Source organism: Muntiacus reevesi, chromosome 6 (assembly GCF_963930625.1).
Source record: "Muntiacus reevesi chromosome 6, mMunRee1.1, whole genome shotgun sequence".
Classification (NCBI taxonomy): domain Eukaryota; kingdom Metazoa; phylum Chordata; class Mammalia; order Artiodactyla; family Cervidae; genus Muntiacus; species Muntiacus reevesi.
Window position 1 is genome coordinate 37,926,891 of NC_089254.1, and position 25,344 is coordinate 37,952,234.

At 35.9% G+C, this 25,344-nt stretch overlaps 1 protein-coding gene across 1 annotated transcript in view; it reads left to right on the forward strand.

The window, feature by feature from the left end:
* SEMA3C (semaphorin 3C) overlaps positions 1 to 25,344 on the forward strand; it is a 204,422-nt gene that overhangs the window by 92,511 nt on the left and 86,567 nt on the right. Inside the window, exons 3-4 of the mRNA XM_065939907.1 lie at positions 14,494 to 14,654; positions 17,358 to 17,420. Coding sequence (XP_065795979.1) covers positions 14,494 to 14,654; positions 17,358 to 17,420 — 224 coding nt within the window. The remainder of the gene's footprint in view (positions 1 to 14,493; positions 14,655 to 17,357; positions 17,421 to 25,344) is intronic.

The window sequence follows — 25,344 nt, forward strand, 5'->3', positions numbered from 1 at the left end:
TCCATAATCTTTTCTTATCCTTGAAGTGCGTGCAGGAATGATAAATATTTTGTCCCAGAGCAAAAGCAGAAAAGTGCAACACTGATCTTCTGTTTTGAAAGATTGAGTAAGGCTGCATCCACTTCATCTCAAAATCAGATCATGTGAGATTTGGAAACAAATGGTTTCCCAATATAGGATGAAGTAAAGAGAAACCTCTTACATATACATGGAAAAGCCATTGTATATATGATGAGTGTTGGGCTTTTCAAAGTTGCAGGAAACGTGGTCAGATCCTTTGTGCTTTTCTTGAATCACCCACCGGGTAGCTCTTTTACTATGTAGAGGCACACTCCCAAGGACTGTTTAACTCTCCTCTCCAGCAGCTGAGTGCTGCAGTCACTGACCTTGTATTGTAGACAGTGTCAAGAGAGAGAGACACAAGAGAAAAAGAGAAAAGGGGGCTTCTGCTTTGAAGGACTGATGAATGTGTTTAAAGTGAAATGAACATGTCTCCTCTGTCCTCTACATTTTTCCAAAGTTGTTTCTTTGTTTTTAAGCCAAATGCAGTAACTTAGCTAAACAATGAGTCATGTTGAATTAAATAGTGTTTAGATAAAATAGCTGTCTCTTTAGGAAAACATCTCAGTATTCTTTGTTCATAAAGTCTGGTTCTTTAGATTTGAGATTTTGTGGTATACAGTTTATTATATTTTTTCCTGTGTGCAAAGAAAAATGAGTTTAAAGATGCATCAAGTGAGAACAAGAGTTCAAGAATTTTGGTAAGTTGGAGGAGGTGGGTGGTTAATTTCCAGATTGTCTGCTGAAAGTTGTGGGTGGTCTTCCATCATGCTCTAAGAATCTAGAGATTGAAAAATTTTGGCAATATATAGCTGTTTTCCAGTTAGTGATAACTGGTATTTCTTTCCTTGTCTAGTTCAGCATTTTGTTATATGCAATGCAACCAGAGTCCATTATGAGAATGTATTTTAATTACAAAGGTCTGTAGAGAAAGTTTATGCTGCTCGGTTCTTGATTAAGGAGTAATTACAGTTCTTCAAACTGACAGAATGTTGAATTGATCCATCAGTATTATCAGTCTCTTATTTCTAATTCAACATATCATGAAGAAGAATGTTAATAAGTTGAATTTTTCCAAGACTTCTGTCCATGCATATTTATTTCTATGCAGGCATCTTATAGTTTAGTTATACAAAAGGTTTTATTCTACTTTATTCACTTAATATTGCATTATAAAACAATCTCACTCCTGACAATTCTTTAGTAGACATTCTGACATTCTGTAGTAGAATGATCTTTGTATAACTTGTAAGTTATCATGTAATAAGCTTTCTTAGATTTTTTTCATTGGTTTCTCAAGCAGCTCTGAAAAAATTCAGTCACTTTAGTTTGATATACAAGGAATCTGTATCTTTAAATGTTACTTGCGTGACATTTAAGAATTTTGAATTTTTGCTTCCTGGTTGATTTCTTGCTTCTGCCCACCCAAATCCTCTTTTTTTGTCAATTCTATAACATTCTAAATATATTTGAATCTCCCATCTCAGTGTTTCAACACAAGCTTTTTCTCCCTGGAAAAAACTCATCTCTTTATGAAGATGTTTATCCTTCAGATCCTTATATGACTCTCACAGAAGCTTTTTCTGATCCCTGATGTAAAGCAACTGCCCTTGCCTTAAACACTTATCCTGTCTTTTACTGTACTGTGTGGCTTGCCTGATGGCTCAGTGGTATAAAATCTGCCTGCAAGGCAGGAGCTGCAGGAGACATGGGTTCCATCCTTGGATTGGGAAGATCCCTTGGAGGAGGACATGGCAACCCGCTCCAGTATTCTTGCCTGGAGAATTCTATGGACAGAGGAGCCTGGCAGGCTGAAGTCCATGGGATCACACAGCGTTGGAAACGACTGAGCAATTTAGCATGCACACACATGCATTTATTACTGTGGTTATTAATTTAATAGAGTAGCTTAACTAATATTTGTTGAATGAGGAAATAAGGTCAGGCATGTCCTTCTATTTAAGATTTGCTTGTTATTTCCAGAAAGCTCTAATCTTCCTTCCTCAGTGCTCCCTTAACTTCATGAGTCATCCTGTACTTCAGTTATTTGTGTACCTCCATCATTGAACTATCCATTTTGAGGGGAAAGACCAAGAATTTTCATCTTTTACTGACCCCTTTCTCATATACTGTCTCTTGAATGATTGAATAAATATGTACCTCAAAAATATTTGAATTTTGTGAACAACCTGTTATGTGTGAGTATGTATATTTTTTTTAAATGTAAGCTTTACATCATAGGGAACTGTAGCATCATAGGGTCAAAGAACTTTGTGGGGATGAGAGGAAAAGAGACCTCATTAACACATAGACTCGCCTGCTGTTCTTGCTCTAATCAAGTATGCTAAGTAGAAATTCCCACTGGAGGGCCTCAGGGTATCCAAAGAATGCTTTATTGAGAGTGGTTAAATGTTGTGATAGACAAGTATTAAATGTCTATCAAGTATTAAATGCTACTGTAAGAATCTTTCCATATGATGCTTTGTGTAGGCAATGGTTCATTTGGGGATTAGAGTTGAGGAATGCAGGGTCTATTGTACTCTCTCTGCCCTGGAATTTTGCTGGCTTGATTTACAGTGTGAGTTCTTCACCCCTCCCCTCTGCAAACATCTGAATCTGAGCTGTTGTCTCCCTACCTACTGTTCTCACCTTGGACCCAATGTTTTGTTTTGTCTTAATAACTTTCCCCAAAGAAGCTTTTCCAAAAGTGTCAAGAGTTCTAGAAAGAAGGTGTCAGATGAAGTGTTAACTCCTCCACATGTTTATCTCCCTTGTTTACATCTTAAGTGAGCACTCTAAAGCCTTCCTGATAGTTGAAATGTCAATGATAAAAACATTTCAGCTCATCAGTGCTGTCTTCTACAGCTTAGCAGTGGATTTGGTTCTACTTTCCAGACTAGTTTAAAGACTCTCAAGACATCTTAGCCATTCCCAAATTGTGTATTTTCCTTATTCTGAAATAGACTTCAGCCACCGCTTGCTGTACATGGGGCCAAAGATTGGCATCTAACGTTTGAAGTCAGCTTCCATGTCTCCAAAGTAAGCTTAGAAGAAGAGAAGTCAGAATTTATAAGTCTCTGGCTAACTGAATCACACAACACAAATGGAATATGCTTTAGTTGGGGGTGGGGGAAGCCTTGGTTTTTGGTTTAGCTTATTTTTCTAGAAAGGACACAGTATTACTGTGTATAAATATGTTTCTAAGATAGATATTTAGAGAGGCTCTTTTATCAGATTTATAGTAATGAGAAGGATTACATTGGCTTTATAGATAGTTTGCAATAGTAGATAATACTCGTAACCACCTAGAAAGGAATTAGTTTCATGGACATTTTTATTGCTACAGGGAACATCGGAGATCATTCTGGTTAATAAATAATCTCATTCTTCCTTCTATTTTGTGGATGCATAACTTAAGGCGGGGGAAGTAGAAAGAGGGGTAATTGGGTGAAGGGGGGCAAACCAAGCCCTGTATCAACAAATGGTGAAGCTAGAAATTCAGCTCCACTTGGCTCACTTCAAAATTGCGCCTTTTCTCCTACCCCATACACTTTACATTTTCATAGTAATAAATTATTATCATGAAACCCTTAATTTTTTTCAATAACATTTTTTCTCATTTTATCGGTTCATGCTCCTAATTTTTACTTTAGCAAGATTAAAAGATCGTAAAATTCAGTGTAACAGTAAAAGAGGGTTGAATATGAATAAATGAAGAGTTCTATCTCTCAGTTAAAGGCAGTTTCATCTGCAAAACTATACAGAAGACAGAGTGGTCTTAGCAAGTCATACAATGTAGTCCCCCAACCCCTAATCCATGACATCTAAACTATTTCAAATGATCTTCCAGGCAGCCTTTAAGAGAAGAGAAAATTCTAAGGGAAATAAAGCAAATATCAGCAGATCTGAGACCTGACATCATCTAGAGAATCAGGAAAGCCTTGATGAAGCAGTCCAATTTAAATTACATTGAAATTACTGCTTGAGTTATGAGTAGGAGCTAGTAAAAGGCAGGATAAGTCCTGTTAGCAGGAGGAATAGCATGTATTAATAAAAAGGCCCTGAGGCAGAAAGGAGGAAGGCAAGTTTGAAGATGTGAAAAGGTCAGAAGAGCGAGAACACAAAAAAAGTGAACAAATAGTGATGACTGAAATTTTCTAGTGAGATAGTCTTGAACCAGATTATATCAGGCCTCAAAAGCCATGTTAAAAATTATTGATTTTGTTCTAAAAGTAATGGAAAGTCATTCAAGACAGGAAGAGGGAACATAAAATTAAAATGATCATTTAAACATGAATCTCTTGAGAGCCTAAAGAGGGCATTATTGATAATTACACTGATAAACAGTCCCAAACTAGGCTGTTTGGGACAAGTAAAGATGAGAATCATCCTTATATTGATTAATTTTTCCTCTGATGCAATGCCTGGGAGATACATTCTGTGTTTACTTTTGCCCTTCCTTGGCCAGACTCACTGAATAGAACTCTATCACTTATTCTTTCTTTCATCCATTTGGTAATTTGCTTCCACTTAGCCAATCATGCCCATCCATCAAAAACATAGAAAAGTGGAACCTTTTACCTCTTACAGGAATCTATGTCTGACTGCTCTCACTTTCATTCTTCTCAGACTTGCTATGGTGATTTAATGAGAATAGCATCACTGAGAATTTGACTGTTCTCAAATTGTTTGGAGAATATTCTCCTCCCCTCATCCCATGTAGCCCCCGCACGCGTCAAAGTGGCAAGTAAAGAAAATTTGAGAGACTAAGACATTTTTTTATACTATATTTGACACTGGACATGTTGCAGGAAAGATCCAATTTGACTCCATGATGGATCTCTTTCTTTGACTTTAACCTTTGTTTTCAGTTGCTTTTGTTATTATGTTGATATTGTTCAGTAGCTAAGTCATGTCCCACTCTTTGCAACCCCATGGACTGCAGCATACCAGACTCCTTTGTCCTACACTCTGTCAGAATTTACTCAAATTCATGTCCACTGAGTTGGTCATGATATCTAACCATCTCATCCTCTGCCACCCTCTTCTCTTGCCTTTAGTCTTTCCTAGCATCAGGGTCGTCTTCAGTGAGTTGGCTCTTCCAAAAAGGTGACCAAAGTAACTGAGCTTCAGCATCAGTCTTTCCAATGAATATTCAGGATTGATTTCCTTTAGCATTGAATGGCTTGATCTCCTTGCTGTCTAAGGGATTCTGAAGAGTCTTCTCCAGCACCACAACTCAAAGGCATCACTTCTTTGGTGCTCTGCTTTCTTTATGGTCCAACTCTCAAATCGGTACATAACTACTGGGAAAACCATGGCTTTGACTATATGGATCTTTATTGTTAAAGTGGTCTTTGCTTTTGTAATACACTAAGTTTGTCATATCTTGTCTTCCAAGGAGCTAGCATCTTGTAATTTCATGACTGCAGTCACTGTCTGCAGTGATTTTGGAGCCCAGGAAAATAAAATTTGTTACTGTTTCTACCTTTTCCCCATCTGTTTACCATGAAGTGTTTAGACCAGATGCCATGATTTTAGTTTTATGAATATTGAGATTTAAGCTGACTTTTTCACTCTTCTCATTCATCCTCATCAAGAGTCTTTTTAGTTCCTTTTCACTTTCTGCCATTAGAGTGATATCATCTGCATATCTGGGGCTTCCCTGGTGGCTCAGATGGTAAAGAATTCACATGCAATGCAGGAGACCAGGGTTTGATCCCTGGGTTGCAAAGATCCCCTGGAGAAGGAATGACTACCCACTCCAATATTCTGGCCTGGAGAATCCATGGACAGAGGATCCTGGCAGGCTGAAGTTCATGGAGTTGCAAAGAGTTGGACACGACTGAGCGACTTTCACTTCATTTCATCTGCATATCTGAGGCTGTTGATATTTCTCCCAGCAATCTTGATTCCAGCTTGTGATTCATTCCAGCTTGGCATTTTCCATGATGTACTCTACATAGAAGTTAAATAAGCAGGATGATACTATACAGCCTTGACCTACTCCTTACCCAGCATTCAACCAGTCCATTGTTTTATGTCTGGTTCTAACTGTTGCTTCTTGACTTGCATACAGGTTTCTTATGAGGCAGGTAAAGTGGTCTGGCATTCCCATCTCATTAAGAATTTTCCACAGTTTGTTGTGACCCACAAAGTCAAAAGCTTTAGCACAGTCAATGAAGCAGAAGTAGATGTTTTTCTGGAATTCCCTTGCTTTCTCAACAATTCAACAGATGTTGACGATTTGATTTCTGGTTCCTGTGTGTTTTCTAAATCCAGCTTGTACATCTGGAAATTTTCAGTCCACATACTGTTGAATCCTAACTTGAAGGATTTTGATTATTACCTTGCTGACATGTGAAATGAATGCAGTTGTGCAGTAGTTTGAACATTCTTTGGCCTTGCCTTTCTTTGGGATTGGAATGAAAACTGACCTTTTCCAGTCCTGTGGCCAACTGCTGAGTTTTCCAAATTTGCTGGCATATCGAGTGCAGCACTTTCACAGAATTATCTTTTAGAATTTTAAGTAGCTCAGCTGTAATTCTATCACTTTCACTAGCTTTGTTTGTAGTTTTGCTTCCTGTGGCCCATTTGGTTTCACACTCCAGGATGTCTGGCCTCTAGGTGAATGATCATATCATCATGGTTATCTGGGTCATTAGGTCTTTTTTGTACAATTCTTCTGTGTATTCTTGCCACCTCTTCTTAATATCTTCTGCTTCTGTTGGCTCCTTGCCATTTCTGTTCTTTCTTATGGCCATCTTTGCATGAAATGTTCCTTTGGCATCTCCAATATTCTTGAAGAGATCTCTAGTCTTTCCAATTCTGTTTTTTCCCTCTATTTCTTTGCATTGTTCACTTAAGAATTCTTTCTTATCTCTGCCTGCTGTTCTCTGGAACTCTGTATTCAGTTGAGTATGTCTTTCCCCTGTGAGATGATTATTTTGAGACATTAGTCTGCCATCTTCTTGTTCAGCCAACTTTCTGAATAAAGCCAACTTGCCTTAACACTTCATCTCTCATTTAGTTGGCCTGTCATGGTGCAAGCAGACCAAGCTTGGATTAGGTAACACACAGACTCATGTGCAGATCAAGAGCAAGATAAAAATCCAATAAATAAGTGTTTAAGTTGTCAGTCTCATTTGAAAAACAAAGGGATGTTTGACTGACTGCACAGATGAAGGAACCCACCATGCTTTGATTCCTGGCTCTGGCCTCTTCTATCAGTATTCATTACTATAAGGCCTTGGTTAGATTGCTCAAATTAACTGAAGTTTACTTTACCTAAATATGGAGTAGGAATAGTATTAAAGTCTAACACAAAGGTTTTAAATAGGAATAAGCTTTTTAAGTGCCCAGAATAGTTAATTACTCCTACTGTTAATCCCACAAATGGTAGCTATTTGGGACTATTAGTTTTGAACAAATGCACTTTTACTACATTCCTTCTGGTCTCTCTTTGTCTTAGAAATTAGGAACTATAGTGTCAGCCTGCTGAAGTTTCAGTGCTCTTATCTTTATCTGCCTGTTTGTCCTAAAGGGGTAGGTGAAGTTCAATTTCTATCCTAGTTTCAAGATAGTAAGCCTCCAGGAGAGAATGGGTCACTTAAGACCACCCTACTTAAAATTCTTCTGAGATAAGACAATTAGGAGAGGAAATTGTTTTGTGAGTAGCAATGTCCTGAAAGTAAAAGATACGCTAAGGATTTTCTTTAAAATCTGTCAGCGTGCATTCTGCAGATAGGTGAGGTGAGATTTATGGTTAGGAAACTGTCAGGGTGGACTTAACCAAACAAAATTAACAGAGAGGAGTGAAAAGACTGGCTTAAAACTCAACATTTAAAAAAAAAAAAAAAAAAAACTAAGATCATGGCATCCAGTCCCATCACTTCAAGGTAAACAGAAGGGGAAAAAGTAGAAGCAGTGGCAGAATTTATTTCTTTGTTTTCCAAAATCACTGTGGACGGTGACTGCAGCCATGAAATTAAAAGATGCTTGCTCTTTGGAAGGAAGGAAGGAGAGATGTGATAAACTTCAACAGTATATTAAAAAGCAGAGACATCACTTTGCCAAAAAAAGGTCCATATAGTCAAAGCTATGGTTTTTCCAGTAGTCATGTGCGGATGTGAGAGTTGGACCATAAACAGCTGAGTGGGCTGAAGAATTTATGCTTTCAAATTGTGGTGCTGAAGAAGACTCCTGAGAATCCGTTGGACTGCAAGGAGATCAAGCCAGTCGGCACTAAATTTCCTTGAAATTTAGCTAAATTTAGCTAAAAAGCCTGAATATTCATTGGGAGGACTAACGCTGAAGCTGGAGCTCCAATTCTTTGGCCACCTGGTGGAAAGAGCCAACTCATTGGAAATGACCCTGATGCTGGGAAAGATTCAAGGCAGGAGGAGAAGGGGACGACAGAGGATGAGATGGCTGGATGGCATCACCGACTCAATGTGCATGAGTTTGGGTAAACTCTGAGACCTGGTGATGGACAGGAGAGTCTGGCGTGGTGCAATCTGTGGAGCTGCAAAGAGTCATACCCCATTTAGTGACTGAAAAACAACAAGAACAAGACAAGATTTATAATTGTCATAGAGGCTTGATATTTTCATAGTGTCCCCTTATGTGAGCAGATATGTAGTGTGCCGTGATAAGCACTCAGTAAATATGCAGTGAATATATAAATTAATAGCACATCATGAACTATAGAATTAAATATAATTGTAAATGACTGTTGCATATGCTTTTCATAAAGAGACACCTAGGAGTTGATTTTTCAATCAAGCAATCTTTTGTTTGTTTTGAAATTTATAATAGCTGGAAAGATAATATAGTATTCTGAGGGAATAAGTTCCTCTATTTAGTAGTTTAACAGATATATATTATTCATAGAAGAGAACCCTATACTTTCCCATCTTTCTTCCACCAAGATCACATTCCCCAGCACAGGAATAAGTTCTTATTGACTTAGTCACCTTGGAATTGTTAAGATCACTAGTAGAGTACAAAGTGAAAGTCACCCTCTCATGTCCGACTCTTTGCGACCCCATGGACTATATAGTCCATGGAATTCTCCAGGTCAGACTACTGGAGTGGGTAGCCTTTCCCTTTTCCAGGGGATCTTCCCAACCCAGGGATCAAACCCAGGTCTCCCGCACTGCATGCAGATTCCTTACCAGCTGAGCCACGAGGGAAGCCCAAGAGCACAAAGGTTAATTCTTAATATCGTTCAGGAAAGAGTGTTGTTAGCAGAATACATTCTCTATAGTAAACTTATGTTTTAATAGCTATAGTAAGATGTTGACGATGTTCAAGTGGTTCTAGAAATTCATATTGCTAGAGTTTATATTTTGGGGAAACTTCTTGTTCTCCCAGCCTTGGTTAAATTCTTAAGGCTCACAACTCTTAAGGTTTCCATATCAAAACAGGGATTCCAGGTGAGCATATAATGCTACAAATTTTCCCTCAGGGAACACTGGCATGGAAGGCATTACAGTAATTTTCGACCTTGAACTCTACATTAATGTGGATTTCAAACTAGAAACATGTAGGTGTTGTTGTTGTTGTTTGTTTGTTTTAGTACTGTTTTCCAGGAGATTTTCCCAGGGACTTAGAGACCTGTACTGCCCTTTGTGGGGCCACTGCCGTTTCTAATACCACTTACTCTCAAAGTTCGTTATCAATCAGTTGAGTGTGTCCTGAGAAACAGTTCAACTGGATATACTTCCAGTGCTATAAAAGCAATGACATAATTATTAAGATATAAAGAGACAGATGCAGGACAGTGCCATCCTTTGACTTGTTTAGATGAGAGCCTAGTAATGGTGACTTACTTCTCTCACTGTTGCCAAATCATTGTATCAGTCATTTTCTGTAATTGTGGTCGAATTATTGACTCATTTGTTGACTTAAGTTGGATCTGCATTAAGTCAAAATGATGAATTCTTCATTCTTTTTATAGATAAAAATTCTGGATGCTTTGAACTCCTCTCTTTATTCTTTAAGGGGGAAAAAAAAAAAGAAATGTTTGTTTAGATTTTTTTTAGTTTTTCCCAGGCACCAAAGTTCAATTTTGGCTAACTAACAGCAATTTAAATAGAGTTTTAAAAAAATAACCTTGGCTTTTAGGCTTCTAACAGAGGTACTTCTAAAGTAAATCTTCCTTGGTTAACAGCTGTCAACTGTCAATGAGCTACAGGTAATTAAATTTGAAGATAGATTTATGGCCCACAAAAAGAGATAAAATCCTTGGGCCAGAAAGGTCTTAAGTTAATGCAGTTATTGTTCCCTCTGGTATTTGAATTTAATGCCAGAAATTGATTATTTTCTAATGAAATAGGTAAACAGAACTGCCATTGTTTGTTACTTGCAAATAAAATTTGGTTGAGGCTATTTTCCCAGCTCAGTTTTATAAACACTCTTGGTTTTATTTCAATATAGATTAGGAAGAGAAGGCAAAAAGAAAGAAAAAATGAAGAATATTTTGAGAAAAAAAAAAAATACCGAAACTCAAAAAACCATGGTAGGAAGAGTGAGAAGGTGTTAGGGACTGTGAACACTGGAAACTCAAGGCGCCTTAAAAAAATTCAAGGATCTTTTTTTCTTTAATCATATGTAACAGAAGTAGTGCGTAGACTTCCCAGGTCCAGTGGCTGAGACTCGGAGCCTCCACTGCATGGGGGGCAGTTTCCATCCCTGGCTGGGGAATAAAATACTGCATGCCATGCAGTATGGCCAAAAAAAAAGAGAGGAGTAGCCCTGTAATAGAGCAGTTCCAGGGTTAGTTAGGGCATTAAATGATTTCTTACAGAACTCAAGTTTTTTAAAATTTCTGCATTCTCAGAAAACAGTCTTTTTGGTAGCAGCAACTGATGAAAATATCATGTGCTCACATGCCAATGTCCAGAGCCAGAAAAATAAGTCACCTCTTATTTTGTGTTAGTTTCAAGACCCAATACCCTCTTCCAGTAACCTTGGAGAAGACTTTCTCTATGTCTGTTGGGTGAAAACTAGGCATGTGGCCACATTTTAGACATTAGCTTTCTAGGGCATCCACCGTAGTTGGCACAGACCAGTTCTGCCAACAGGAAAGAAAAAGAAAACGTCTGTTAGACAGAGGGTCACTGATCTTTCCTGATGAAAGGAGCACATTGATCTTCTGCCGTGTGCTAGTGCAGCATCCTTTGAGCTATGTATTGACATAACCAGTATGTAGATGAGAACATCAAAACCTGGGAGAAAAGAGGTAGTGTTTTTTTTGTTGTTGTTGTTGTTTTTTTAAACAGATTAGTGAGTGATACAACGGGGATTTCACCTCAGAACTGTTTGACTCCAATTCTGTACTTTCTCCACAATATCACATTGCTTCATATTCCTCATGACACACTTTGAATTTCGATTACAGAGCTACTCTTTTTGGATCTAACAATCAATGTGTTTCTCTTCTTTGCTTTTCACTTATATTTACCCTTCTTCAGAGCTTCTACCCAGAACTTCTTCAGACCTGTGTACTCTCAGAACTTCACATCATCCATGAGAGGAACTGGAGGTCTCTCCCTGCAGATTTGATATTTCTGATGGGAAACTAGTTATCTAAATTTTACATGCTTGTGGAATATTTCTGCTTTGGTTTGAATTGAATCTATCAACACTCAATCTCTTTACCAAAGAAATTTCCTTCTCAAATCCTTTGAAATTAGTAAAGGCCATGTTCAATTCATCCTGTTCTTGGTTTACAACTTTGGAAAATGATTGCCTCTTCCTTATACCTAAGGGCCAGCTTCATATAAAATCATTCCAAATCATTCAAGCATCCCTCACATCTATTTCTGGCATGTCAGATCTTTATTAACATACTAGCTGGAACAGCATTTCCTAGTTTTCCAGTCTCACATGCCCCCGAATTATCCTCAAATTATTATTCTTAAAGATAGTTTATTATTTTACTCTCCTGCTCAAATAAGTTGAGTAGATTCTACATGTGAAAAGCAAAAATATTATAAATATATTAATAAATATAAATCAGACAGTGTGGTCCCTCCATATTTGCTCCCTATGTAACAAATTGTCCTTCTTACTTGTCTGTCTAAAGCTTGATGTCATAATAATACATAACCCATGTAACACACATCACCATATGACAGGTACTTTTTTAAGCACTTGATGCATATTAACATTTTAAACCTCACAATACCCCTGTGATGTAGGAACTATTATTATCTTGACTTAACAGATGAAAATTCTGGAGTCTAGAGGGGTAAAGGCACTTGCCAAGTACATCAATAAATGAAATGGCAGGGCCAACATTCAGATTCTGGTGGTTAGATCCCAGATGTGATGAACTCAGTTGCATTTTACTTGGTCTGTGTATTTCACTGGAGAGTTACTTGTTCATGAGGTGTTTGTTGAAAATCTATCCTGCACCCAGCTGGAACCCTACAAATGATGTTTTAACAGGGAAATTGCAAAACCATGAATCTCCTCCATAGGGTGAAAAGCAGGCTTTATTAAACGCTCTGGATTTTAGGCAAATTTAAGCAGAACCTGTCTTCTCCAAACTTTGAGTGACATTTGTTGCATTTTGTATTCTCCCCTGTTCTGAAGTCTTGGATTTTTTTTTTTTTTTCCTATTTCAACAATAACCTCTCATCTAGCAAGGACTGACTTTTTCCCTGAATGACATCTCTCCACTCTTTTTTACTCTGCTCATGAAAGAAGGTGTTTCAATTTCCAGGCCAGTTACGCCAGGACTGCCAGCTGCATCACTTGGCTGTCTGTGATATCTAGTGAGGCTCAGTAACTAGGTTAGCATGCTGCACCCTCATGTCTATTATTTCCAAAGATCTGTCATCTGAGCCTCTTATTTAAATGATCTTTCAATGTCTTTTGTTCTTGTCTTCTCTCATGATTTACTTCTTAAGATTCTTCTGAAATACTTCACTAACTTGTTGATGGTTCTTTTCACATAAAAAAAAAATCTTGCACTTTACTGTCACTGAGTGGACAGAATGTCAGAGACTATGATTTAAGAGATTTGTTAGTAATTTTAGGAATCTAGCTTTTTAAATTAAAAAAGAAAGAAAAAGAAAAAATAGGAAAATTTACATTTTTTCTAATTTCATGCTTTCCTATAACTAATAATTCAGATTATTCAGACCAGCAGTAATGATTATTATAATTGAATAGCTTGTCACTCATTTCAGATATATATTTACATGTATCAATTCTATTGATTTTCATATAGACTCTCAGTAGAGCATACCATTATTTTTGTTTTTTCCAAATGAAGGAGTTAAGGCACAGTGAGGTGCAGTAAATTGCTCAATGTCACAGAAAGATTGGTGCCACAGTCTGGCTTCATAATCACTATTCTGCTCCCATAGTATTTTTAGATCATTGGCTAGATATCAAACCACTTGAAATATATTATGACAGACATTCTGAACTTGTATGCCCAGAAAACAGGTTAAATTTGTTGTTCTCTGTCTTCGTACATGAGCCCGGATGCTCACAGAATAAAGTTCATGACTGCCTATAAGAATTCCTTAGAATTTTTAATTTTGTTTTAAATCAAATCACAGTCCTATGAGAATTTCTCGAAATGCATTTGCTGTTCAATGACTAAAATTTAGAAATAGTCCAACATTGAAAGCATAATGCCTGAAAGCAGACTGTTTTGTAGAGTTTATCACTTTCTTAAGATTATAATCAAAAGAACAAACAACTCTTGAACCATTTGACTGGAAAAGTCTTTAATTGTGCAAAGGAGCATTTTGACTGGAAAGAAAATTGAACTTACTACAATGATTGTTAATTTTTTTAATTGTCACGCACATTCATTGTCTTGAAAGGTTAGCTATAAAGACACACATTTAATGTACAAGAATTTAAATGAACATGTGTCACTGACCATTGAGATACTGAAAATCTAAAAATTCAGAACATTTGAAAATTCATGTTTTTCTTTTGATACATATGTACATGATAAATAGTTAAAGTTGGAAATAACAGCCCTAAAAAGATGAACATATTGAATCCAACAATAAAACATTAAGAGAAGCTAGGAAGATATTTACACTGTTGTTGCTTTTGTTTTTGTTCAGTCTACTCAATTGTTTTTGGTTGATTTATCTTAACTAGTTTTGAGCCGATGAGAAACTAAAAAACTGAGTTGAGATCTTGTGAAATGTGTATACTTTTGTAATCAAGTAATACTACTATAAAAACTTTAACATTGCATTTCTTGATTTATGTTTTAATTCAGCATAAAGGCAATAAATAAAAAAAATCCAGTAAGATAACTGTTTTAAAATTAATTTGTTGTAAGAGGAAAATATATCTTGACTTTTTTTGTAAATATTTCAGTAAGATAATTTTCTTTAAAATAATAAGATCAAGATTCTCAGTTTTCACTTGTGGTGTTCACCATTTCAGAGCTTCGAGAAACCAAGACATCTGAATACTTCAGCCTATCCCAACACCCTTTAGACTATAGGATATTATTAATGGATGAAGATCAGGACCGGATGTACGTGGGCAGCAAAGATCACATTCTTTCCTTGAATATTAACAACATAAGTCAAGAACCTTTGAGTGTAAGTTTATCATTTTCATGAGGGCAGTGCTGAATTCCTAGATGCCTTGTTCTTTAAAAATTTCAAATATGACAAAAAAATTATGAATTTCATTAGAACAGGCCAAATGTCAATAAATAGTTGAAAGTTAGTACTTATTTCAAGGACTGAAAATATAATAAATTCAGTTCTCCATGTCTACTTTCATAGTTTTTAACCATCTAAAACTTGAAACTAAGTGAGAAAATACTTCCCGTGTATACATACATCAAAAGCAAAAAAGAGAAGTGTGGAGTATAACATGAAAAATGGTTAGTTTAAAGGATAGCCTACCTTGTCATCTGTATGTAGTCCAAGACAGCCTTGAAAGGAACACAATTATTAAATTCACTGTTCTTTTTTTTTTTTTTTTTTTTAATTCACTGTTCTGTGAACAAGTGTGGCCTGTACGGCAGGGATTAGAACTGCATGGGTCCACTTACATGCAGATTTTTGAGGGTTATAAATGCTACATATTACATGGTTGATTGAATCTTTAGATGTGGAATTGGAATATAAGGTCGCTGTCCCTAACCAGCAAGTTGTTCAAGGGCTAACTATTTCACTGTATTAGATTGGTGCAAATGTAATTGTGGTTTCAGACTATGAATTTTAAATTATTAAAACTAGGTTCCAACACATCTTTATTAATCAAAATAGGAACCATTACAATCAACACATTTTTGCCAACAAGAAGTAAATTTGTTTATTTTTGTAGCATAAAAACCTCTGCTTCAGGATTTAACAAAGTTCCGGATTTAAACAAACATTTTCTGCCTCCTGCTGGTTGTGGAAGCATTTTCCATACGAAAAGTTGTCTAGATGCTTGAAGAAGTTGTAGTCAGTTGATGAGAGATCAGGTAAATATGGCAGATGAGGCAAAACTTTGTAGCCCACTTCATTCAACTTTTGAAGCATTGGTTATGTGACATGGTCAGGCATTGTTGTGGAGAAGAATTGGGCCTTTTCTTTAACCAATGTCGGCTGCAGGAGTTGCAGTTTTCAGTGCATCTCATCGATTTGCTGAGCATATTTCTCAAATGTATTAGTTTTGCCAGGATTCAGAAGGCTGTAGTGGATCAGATCAGCAGCAGACTACCAAACAGTGACCATGACCTTTTTTTTTTTTTTTGGTGCAAGTTTGGCTTTAGGAAGTGCTTTGGAGCTTCTCAGTCCAACTACTGAGCTAGTCATCACCAGTTGTCATATAAGACCCACTTTTCATCGCAGGTTGCAATCTTATCAAGAAATGATTTGTTGTTGTTACGCAGAAGAGAAGATGACACTTCAAGATGATTTTTTTTGATTTGCGGTGAGGTCACGAGGCACCCTCAGGCTTTTTCACCTTTCCAGTTCGCTTTAAATGCCAGACAACCTTAGAATGATCGACATTTGAGTTCTTCAGCAACTTCTTATGTACTTGTAAGAAGATCACCTTCAATGATGGCTCTCAGTTGGTCACTGTCAGTTTGCAATGATAACTCTCAATTGGTAGTTGTTAACTTGCGATGGCCAGGCACCATGCTCCTCATCTTCAAGGCTCTCATCTCCTTTGCAGAAATACTTGAACCACCCCTGCGCTGTGTGCTCATTAGCAGTTCCTGGGCCAAATGCATTGTTGATGTTGCAAGTTGTTTCTGCTGCTTTACAATTGATTTTGAAATTTAATAAGAAAATCACTCAAATTTGCTTTTTGTCTAATATTATTTCCATAGTTTGCTGTTGCTGCTAAGTCGCTTCAGTCATGTCCGACTCTGTGCAACTCCATAGACAGCAGCTCACCAGACTCCTCTGTCCCTGGGATTCTCCAGGCAAGAATATTGGAGTGGGTTGCCATCTCCTTCTCCATTCCATCGTCTAAAATACATATAAAATAAAAAGTAAATAATAAGTGATTAGCAAAAAAAAAACCCATAAAACAAAAATGTGTATTAAAATGTACAATATATCCACATTTATTTATAAATATATTCTGATGTTAAACAGCAGATTTCAACAGTGCAAAACCGCAATTACTTCTGCACCAATCTAAATATTTCACAGCAAGGAAATAAAATGAGGTTCATTGGAGTAAAGAAATAAAAGCAGATTAATTATAAATTTGTTACAACAAGGAGACTTCTGAATTTATTATTTTAACATGACAATTTTAAAAAAAAGTCATCCCCACCAGCCTAATCCAAGGCTACAACAACTTAGAATGCTGTCACAGTATGTCAGAGAGAGTCCTTATTTGAGTCATTTTAGCTGTTGAAGTACCTAGTTTCAGGTAAATCTACCAGCCTAGCTGTGTGGTTTACTGAAAAAAATGAGATAGCAATATGAACATAAACTCACTGTCATATTACCAGTTGTAAAAAGTGTATTGTAAATCAGAAGGAGGGAAATACACATTATACTGTGCATATTAAAAATTTCCTTATTTGAAAAATTGTACTATTAGTAAATGGGCACTTATCATAGAAAGACTTGTTAAAGGAAAAATTCATGGAAGAAACAAAAACATAATTGCTAGAATAAAGTAATAAAACCTTCATTAACTTGAGTTCATAAATGAAAGAAGAATTTTGAAATATAAGTATAGAAATAACTTTAAAATATCTGTTAGCATAAAGTAAATGAAGAACATTGGGCTGTCATATGTACAAATGAAATTATGCAACCTTTGTTTTCCTTTCTGAGCAGGTTTTCTGGCCAGCATCTGCAATCAAAGTCGAAGAGTGCAAAATGGCTGGCAAAGATCCCACAGTGAGTGCTTAAAAAAATCCAAAACTTAAATATTTGGTCTTTGAATTCATGTACTTTGAGTGCAGCCAAGAGTGAGACAAAGGGTGTTGGTGTTCTGAATCCTCTGCAGGACATATGGTAAAAAATGTAAATGCAAAGTAATTGGAACTCTTAAACACTGTAACTTAGGAATTCCTGACTGGGTAAAAATTTCCTGCTTTGCTTTTATTATTGCACCCTGACACTTTTCATGATGGATTTTAGTAATAACCCCTGTTCAAAGTGGATTCAACCTGCAGAATTCTCAGCATGCTGCTAAAATAATGATAATTCAAGTGTCTGGAGTGGCTCCCAGATACAATGTGGGCTTTTCCCAAGAAAGATTCTCGGCAAAGGGTTATGGTTAGCCAGCACATTCCAGAGGTATAAATCACCAGAAATGACTGGTATCTTTCTTTGTTAATTAAAAATAACCACAGAAACAAAAATCAAAACAGATATAAGCATAAGTAAATGTTCAGTGTACAACACTTTTACAAAATGTATCCCTTTAGGTGAGATTTCATATAGAGAGTCGAGAAATAAATCTTTATTTATTTCTATAAAAAGCTTGCTGAAATGGACATATTAAATTATTCTTGAATATTATTTAAAAAATGGAGCAACTCTTTAAGTACACAAGTCATTTAATGGGTTTTGTTGTTTTTTTTCTTTGTTTGCTAATTTTTGCCATGCTTGCAGCATTTAAGATCTGTTTGCCACATTTAGCGTTTATAATGAAGCTTATATTCATTTTACCTCTTGTTTCAGACTTCTTCCTTGTGGAAGAAGAAGTGTGGAACTTAAACTTTTATATTTATTGATTCAGTTTAGGTATCAATGCAAGGTTCTGAAAAAGCCTGCCATAAGGCAGGACCACAGAAGATCTTCAGGTATTACTAGATGGTGTTCTGGCAAGAGTGCTTATCAGGAGTGACTCAGCTCAGGGTTTTATTGTTTCAGTTTCATAATTCACCTTTAAGAGAAAATTCAAAATGGACAGGAGCTCACTGGGGCATATTTGCTACCCACAGGATTTGTAGACCACAGTCAAAAGGAAAAAAATCCAGAAAAATGTGAAAGAAACATTCAAAAGAGTATATACTGCAGTTGCCCTCTAGGAAACCAATAGTAGAATGAAGCTTAATATTGTGAAAAAAGAACTTTTTTTTTGGTTCCCTGAAGCTATTATTCCAATAATTTTGCATGAAGTAAACTATTTTCTTTTAATTCTCTAATGTAGATATTTTTCCCATGGATGCATATATGAACATGTCTCACCTTTTGTCACAATAATATCCTGCGGCTACAGTTACTGTATTTAACTGTTCTTTGTTCAATTTTTTTTTTTCCATTCATACAAACTCCCACAGGCAGAATATATAGAATTTAGATTCCTTTGCACATGCTCTTTCCAAAAAATGTTGTTGATTTTCTTAAGGATCTTAGCCAAGTCATTTGATTCCTTTCTCCCTTTGACAAGGAAGAAATGCTCTACTATTTGCTTTCTTATAATTAAAGGTCTTTAGATGAAGCCATTAATACATGCTTATGTTTTTACATAGTTTTATCATGGTGTGATATCATCCATGGATATCTTTATGTTTTGCCAAACATCCAATTAATATATATAGCAGAGGTAACTGGTAGAGAGTTGGAGTAGAGCCAGCATTGTTGGGTCCTAGGAAATAAAACTCAAACTAAATTTCAAATATATGTTCTGTTTTTTGCAAGAGAGGAAAATGTTGACAAATTCATCTCACTTAATATGTGTGAGGTTCTTAAAAGCAATTTTTTTTAGTCAAGATACTAGCAGTAGGAGAATGATAGTTAAATAGAAGTTCTGTAGAACAAACAATGTATTTTAATTATACTTCTCATGAAACCAAATATTTAAGAATCTTTTGGATCTTTTAAAGTAAATATCATCTAATTACTTGATATTTCATTTTCTTTAAATGCAGGAACTGATTATTTTAATTTGCACAAATCAGTTAGATATTGTGAAGAAACCAGAGGTGATTAAAGTGGAATTCCTACCTTTAGGAGCCTTTACAATATACTAGAGATGATGAGACATATATACAGTAATTATCAACTAATATTAGCCAATACCTGATAGAATGGGCCGGGTGCTATTCTAAGTGTTTTATTTTAATCCTTGTGACAGTGCTACAAGATGGGCCTTGTCATCACCCTCATTTTTAAAATAGATAAACCGAATCACTGAGAGAATGAGGAATTTACCCAAAGCTGCACTACTAAGTGAGAGGCCTCTGTCTGTCTCAAGCACATATGGCTCTAGATCTTTTGCTCTTAGTTGATGAAACATGCCGCCTCTCCAGGGAGATTATGATAAACGCTAAGGATACACACAAAAGACAAAGAAAAACTCATTGCAGGTGGGGTATTTATGAAAAATTTGATAGCTTTGGTGGCAGCTACGTTAGGTCTTATGTTAACTTTTCCCCTTTTTATTTCAGTGATACTGAGATTCAGACAAGTTGTACCCTTTCCCTCTTTCAGCCATTGGTACAGGCTTCAGGTGATTCCCTTCTTGTTTGATTTGTTGTTCAATCGCGCAGTCATGTCCCATGCTTTGTGACCCCGTGGACTGCATCACGCCAGGCTTCCCTGACCTCCACCATCTCCAAAACTTGCTCAAACTCATGTCCTTTGAGTCGGTGATGCCATCCAACCATCTCATCCTCTGTCATCCCCTTCTCCTGCCTTCAATCTTTCCCAACATCAGGTCTTTTTCTAATAAGTCAGCTCTTCACATCAGGTGGCCTAAGTATTGGAACTTCAGCTTCAGTATCAGTCCTACCAGTGAATATTCAGGATTGATTTCCTTTAGGAATGACTGTTTTGATCTCCTTGCAGTCCGAGGGACTCTCAAGCGTCTTATTCAGCACCAAAGTTCAAAAGCATCAATTTTTCAGCTCTTGGCCTTCTTTATAGTCCAACTCTTACATCCAAACATGACTACTGGAAAAACCATAACTTTGACTATACAGACCTTTGTCAGCAAAGTAATGTCTCTGCTTTTTAATATGCTGTCTAGGTTTGTCATAACTTTTCTTCCAAGGAGCAATTACCTTCCCATCTTTTTAGCCTGGGAATCATCTGCCCACTCTTTCAAATGACAGTTCAGACGTCACTTCTCTGGAGAATCTTCTCTTACCACCAAGAACTGGGCTAGCTGCCCCTCCCTGCATGTGCACTTGAAACCCTCTAGAACTTATTTTACTGCACTTTTAGTGGTTGGAAATGCCAGGTAGTAAGTGTCATTATCTCTAGTGCCTAGATCTGTATCTAAGCACTTCATAAAATTTAAACAAGATCTGGAAAAAACAGAAATGGAAGCAGTAAGCATGGTAATCTATTCCAAGTCATTGTCTCAGGTTGGGAGTAGGACATAGTGGATAATGAGCTATTAATGCCTTTAGATTACTAAATTTATAAATTCATTATGTATAATTTTAAAAATATATGATGGTTAAATTAATGTTTTACTTAAAAATATTATGTTAGTTTTCTACTAAAAAAAGCATAACCTAGTAACAGATTTCCTACTTTTATAGCAATCAAAAAGTGTACAAATATCCTTCTTTATATTTTTTACTTGTATCAAATTTTAATTGAAATTATGAAAATAATGCTCATTCATTAGAAAATAATTCAATATAATTTGAAATTTGACCCCAGGTAATATCTCAATAATACTATATCATAAACTAATGTTTATAAATAAAATAAAATATCATGGTAGCAATATAGCTTATTTTCTACCTCAGCTAAAGAGAGTATAACTTACCTCCCAATTTCCCTTTCTGCCCCTATTTATTTACATTCCTACATGCTCCATTTATTTCCAAATGTTGATATTTTATTAATACTATAAATAAATTGAGCCCTGAACAATAGCACATGCTGTCAAACATATCCAATGAGATAGGATATAATGAATGTGCTAAGTAAATACTGTAAGAGATCATTAAAAAATTAAGCAGGGTTACATATATTTAGACCTATATACATTAGGTATACACAATGTCAAACTTGATTTATTAATTGTAGGATATCAATTTCCATGTTTCTGTGACCAGAGGACCCTAAACTACTTGAAAATGTATTTTCTTTAGGAATACATATATCAAAGTACCTTGATACATTTCCCAGACCAAGAAGAAAAAATGTAATATGGATCATGAAGAGTCAATATTTTTAAGCCCTATTAATCTGAGTTCCAAGACATATTTTTTTAAGACATCTATTTTAAAGTTATACACTTAATACCTGTTCAACACAGAAATCTTTGAATGCCCAGAAGAGCTCATAGAGAGCAACAAAAAACAGTGTCTGGTTACCTCTTTGTGCCTCATTTTTCTTATCTGTATAATAGATACACACATAAAACCTACCTTATTGAGTTACTAAGGGGATTAGTAAATTAACATTTGCAGAGAGCTTAGAACAGTACATAGCACATAGTTAGCACACACTGTTAAATAAATAAAATAAATTATACTACCCAAGCTTAGCAACTTAAAAATTTGAGATATAGTCTTCTAGCATTTTAGTATAGGTCATATGTGTGTGTGTGTGTGTGTGTGTGTGTGTGTGTGTGTGTGTGTGTGTGTATGTGTATATATGTATATATATACATAAAATGATATATTCTCCATTATGTTAGAAGCTTCATTTTTCATTTAGCTTTATACCTTGAAATAGTTTTGAAAGAAAATTAAGCAATAAAAAGAAAGCATCCACAGTATTGACTTTCCCTAACGTCTCATTCCACTGACCTTTTATGGATGTCTATTGTGGTCAGGACCTGTACTAAACTTTATGCAAGACAATTTCTGTCCACTACACAGGGTTTGTATGGACAGTTGGAACTGAAAATATATATGAAAACATCTGATACCTCACGTTGGGTGTATTTATTATGTGCCACACACTGTTCCAAGTGCTTTAGTGGTATACTGCTTTCAACAAATCACCATTTGTAGATAAGATTGATGCACAGAGAGGCTAAGTGCATATCTCAAGCACAAACAGCTGGTAAAAGACAAAATCAGAGTTTGAACCTAAATCATCTGGCTCTGAGAATTCACGTTCTGCTGCCCTTCATCCTACGGCTCGATGATAGTCCAGTTCTAATTGCCTCTCTAGTTTCATCACATAGGAATCCTCTATACCCTCTAGGCGCTATTCTCCAACTAAAGCCTGCACTGTCATGCCTTCAGGGATTTTTTTGTTCATGCTGTTTTCTGTTGGAATGTCCCTTTCTTCTGCTTTTGCCTGTGAAAATCTGTAGCTTATTCTGCAAACTGCAGCCCAGATGACATTCACTCTCAAACCTTTATACCCAGTTCAGTATTACTCATTTTCTCTTCTTTCCTTGTATAGCACATTTTGAAAAAAATAACCTTATAACATCTGCTACTGCCTGATGTATATGCTCTCCTTGCCCTGAAAATGGGAATTGAATCTATTTATTTCAGTGTTGCTAGCACCATGTACAATGCTTGCACAGAATGAGTTCAGTAAACAAATATTTTCTGGATGGAATTGACACGACTGCAGTGGTCTAGTTCAGAAATAATGTGGATAGAAACTAAGTACAATGGAAACGGAAAGGACCTAGAAAATGATTTTCAACAATTAAAGCGATTGATTTATTTTTCCCTTTGTATTTTTTCCCTTAGAAGAGGGTCCGGAAAAGCACAGTAACGCATCATCAGATAGTATGGGAATTTGCCTTCATGGTTGAAGTTTAGTCACTCAATCGTGTCTGATTCTTTGGGACCCCATAGACTGTAGCCCTCCAGGCTCCTCTGTCCATGGAATCCTCCAAGCAAGAATAACGGAGTGGGTTGCCATTTCCTTCTCCAGGGAATCTTTCTGACGTAGAGCTCAAACCTGGGTCTTCTGCAGTGCGGGAAGATTATCATATGTGCCGCCAGGGAGGCCTGTGGTGCTTCATGGTAGAGGACGGCCATATTTAAGATGTATTCAAATTCATACCTGAGTTACTTATTAAACCTAGAGCACTTCCTTTAACCTTTTGGGGGACTCAATTTCCTCATCACTAAAATGAGGTTAATGTTTTAATTGGAACATTGCTGGGAAGATTAAAAACAACATCAAAAGATGAAGAGCTCTGTAAATATTATAACTGTTATTAAAGCTTCCATCTAACAACTGGGGTTCTTACCAAATGGCAAATTATAAAGTGGTTAAAAGTACAGGATTCAATGTTAAACGCATCTGTGTTTGAAAATCTGCTTTACCTATTTCCAGCTATATGACCTTAGGCAAATTAACTAAACAAGATCTAAACTTCGTGCTTCTAAAAGGGGTTGAGTTGAAAACCTGAGTGAATATACATAGTTTGCTCAATAAATGTGATCTCTAAAGGTAAAATATCAATCTTCCTGAAAAGTAAAAGAGGTTAAGTATATAAAATTATTGTTCTTGTGTCTAGCACATAATAAATTTTCAAAAATAGTAGCCATCATAAAGACATACATAACATATATGTAGACATAAACATATACATGAAACAACTATAATCTGTATTTGAGGTGTAAAAGAGACATTAGTGACTTCTTCCTTTATCCCAATGCCAATAATTCATAATGGAAAAATCTGCAAACCTCAAGATGAAACAGACATAATCTCTTATTAATAGAATTGAAGCAAATTCATGTTTTACAGGAAAATATTATTTACAGAATCCCAGAATGACTGAACTTGGATGTGAAAAAAAATAAACATAAGTCTCATTGCTCACATATACCTTTAAACATAGACATACTGTATATACACCATACTTCATCTATGATTTTTCTCCAGAGAAACACATTTCAACTGCAGTATGTAGTCAGTTTCTAGGCACCTCTATAAACAGGTGTCAAGATACAATGACACTATATATTTAACAAAAATTCTTAATGTCTTAAAAATAAAGAATATAGTCTGCTCTGTGAAGTTAAGTTTATTTAACAGCAGAGTTGGTGATTGATTATTTAATAATAAAAATCCATAACAGAAACATATATTTATATATACAATTGCTACATATGAAAATAAGCATATATTAGCTGTCAAGTAATAATGAGTATAAAAGGAAAAAATGATGAGAAAATATAAAATAATATTGACTTTAAATTTTGGCAAAAATTTTTAAACTTTTTAATAATATAAATAATGTGCATTATAAAATATTAGTAAAGTTTGTGGTACCTAGAAGAGAAAAAAATACACTGTATGAACACCCATCGGAAAACCACTGAGTCTGACATATTTCTTTTTCTCTAATGTGTAATATTATTAAACATTGCTAGAACAATGCCTTTGTGAAGGGAACAATATTCAGCCTCAGGCTTGATTAATGTGTACTCAGCAAAGGATAGTGACTCTTTAAGTATAGAACATGCAGTGGTTAATTCAGTCACTGAGCTCTGCATTTGGTGCTGACCATATTTATGTATTTCTGCAAGGTCATAATTAGCTTATAATCACAATAATCATTTGGCATTTCATTGAGTGAATAAATGACAGCCTTTCCAGTGGTTGGACTGGGAGCAGGTGAGAAAGGAGTTTTGGGAAAGAGGAAAGCATTTTAGAGGACCAAAAGCAGAGAGATCATGATTCGGTTATTTTCATAGAAAGTGACAATGCTGGCATTTGTGTAACATTTGTCTCATTTATCCCATTATGAAGGCTAATAGTGTTTGCCACTGTAACTAGTGAGAACACCATGGACCTTCTATAAGCACAGTTCATTCACAACATATTTTATATAACATGGGTGAGTGTGTGTGTGTGTGTGTGTGTAATGTTTTGAGGAAAAATTGAGAAACAGTTTGGTATACTTTTCAATTTCTAAGCTTTC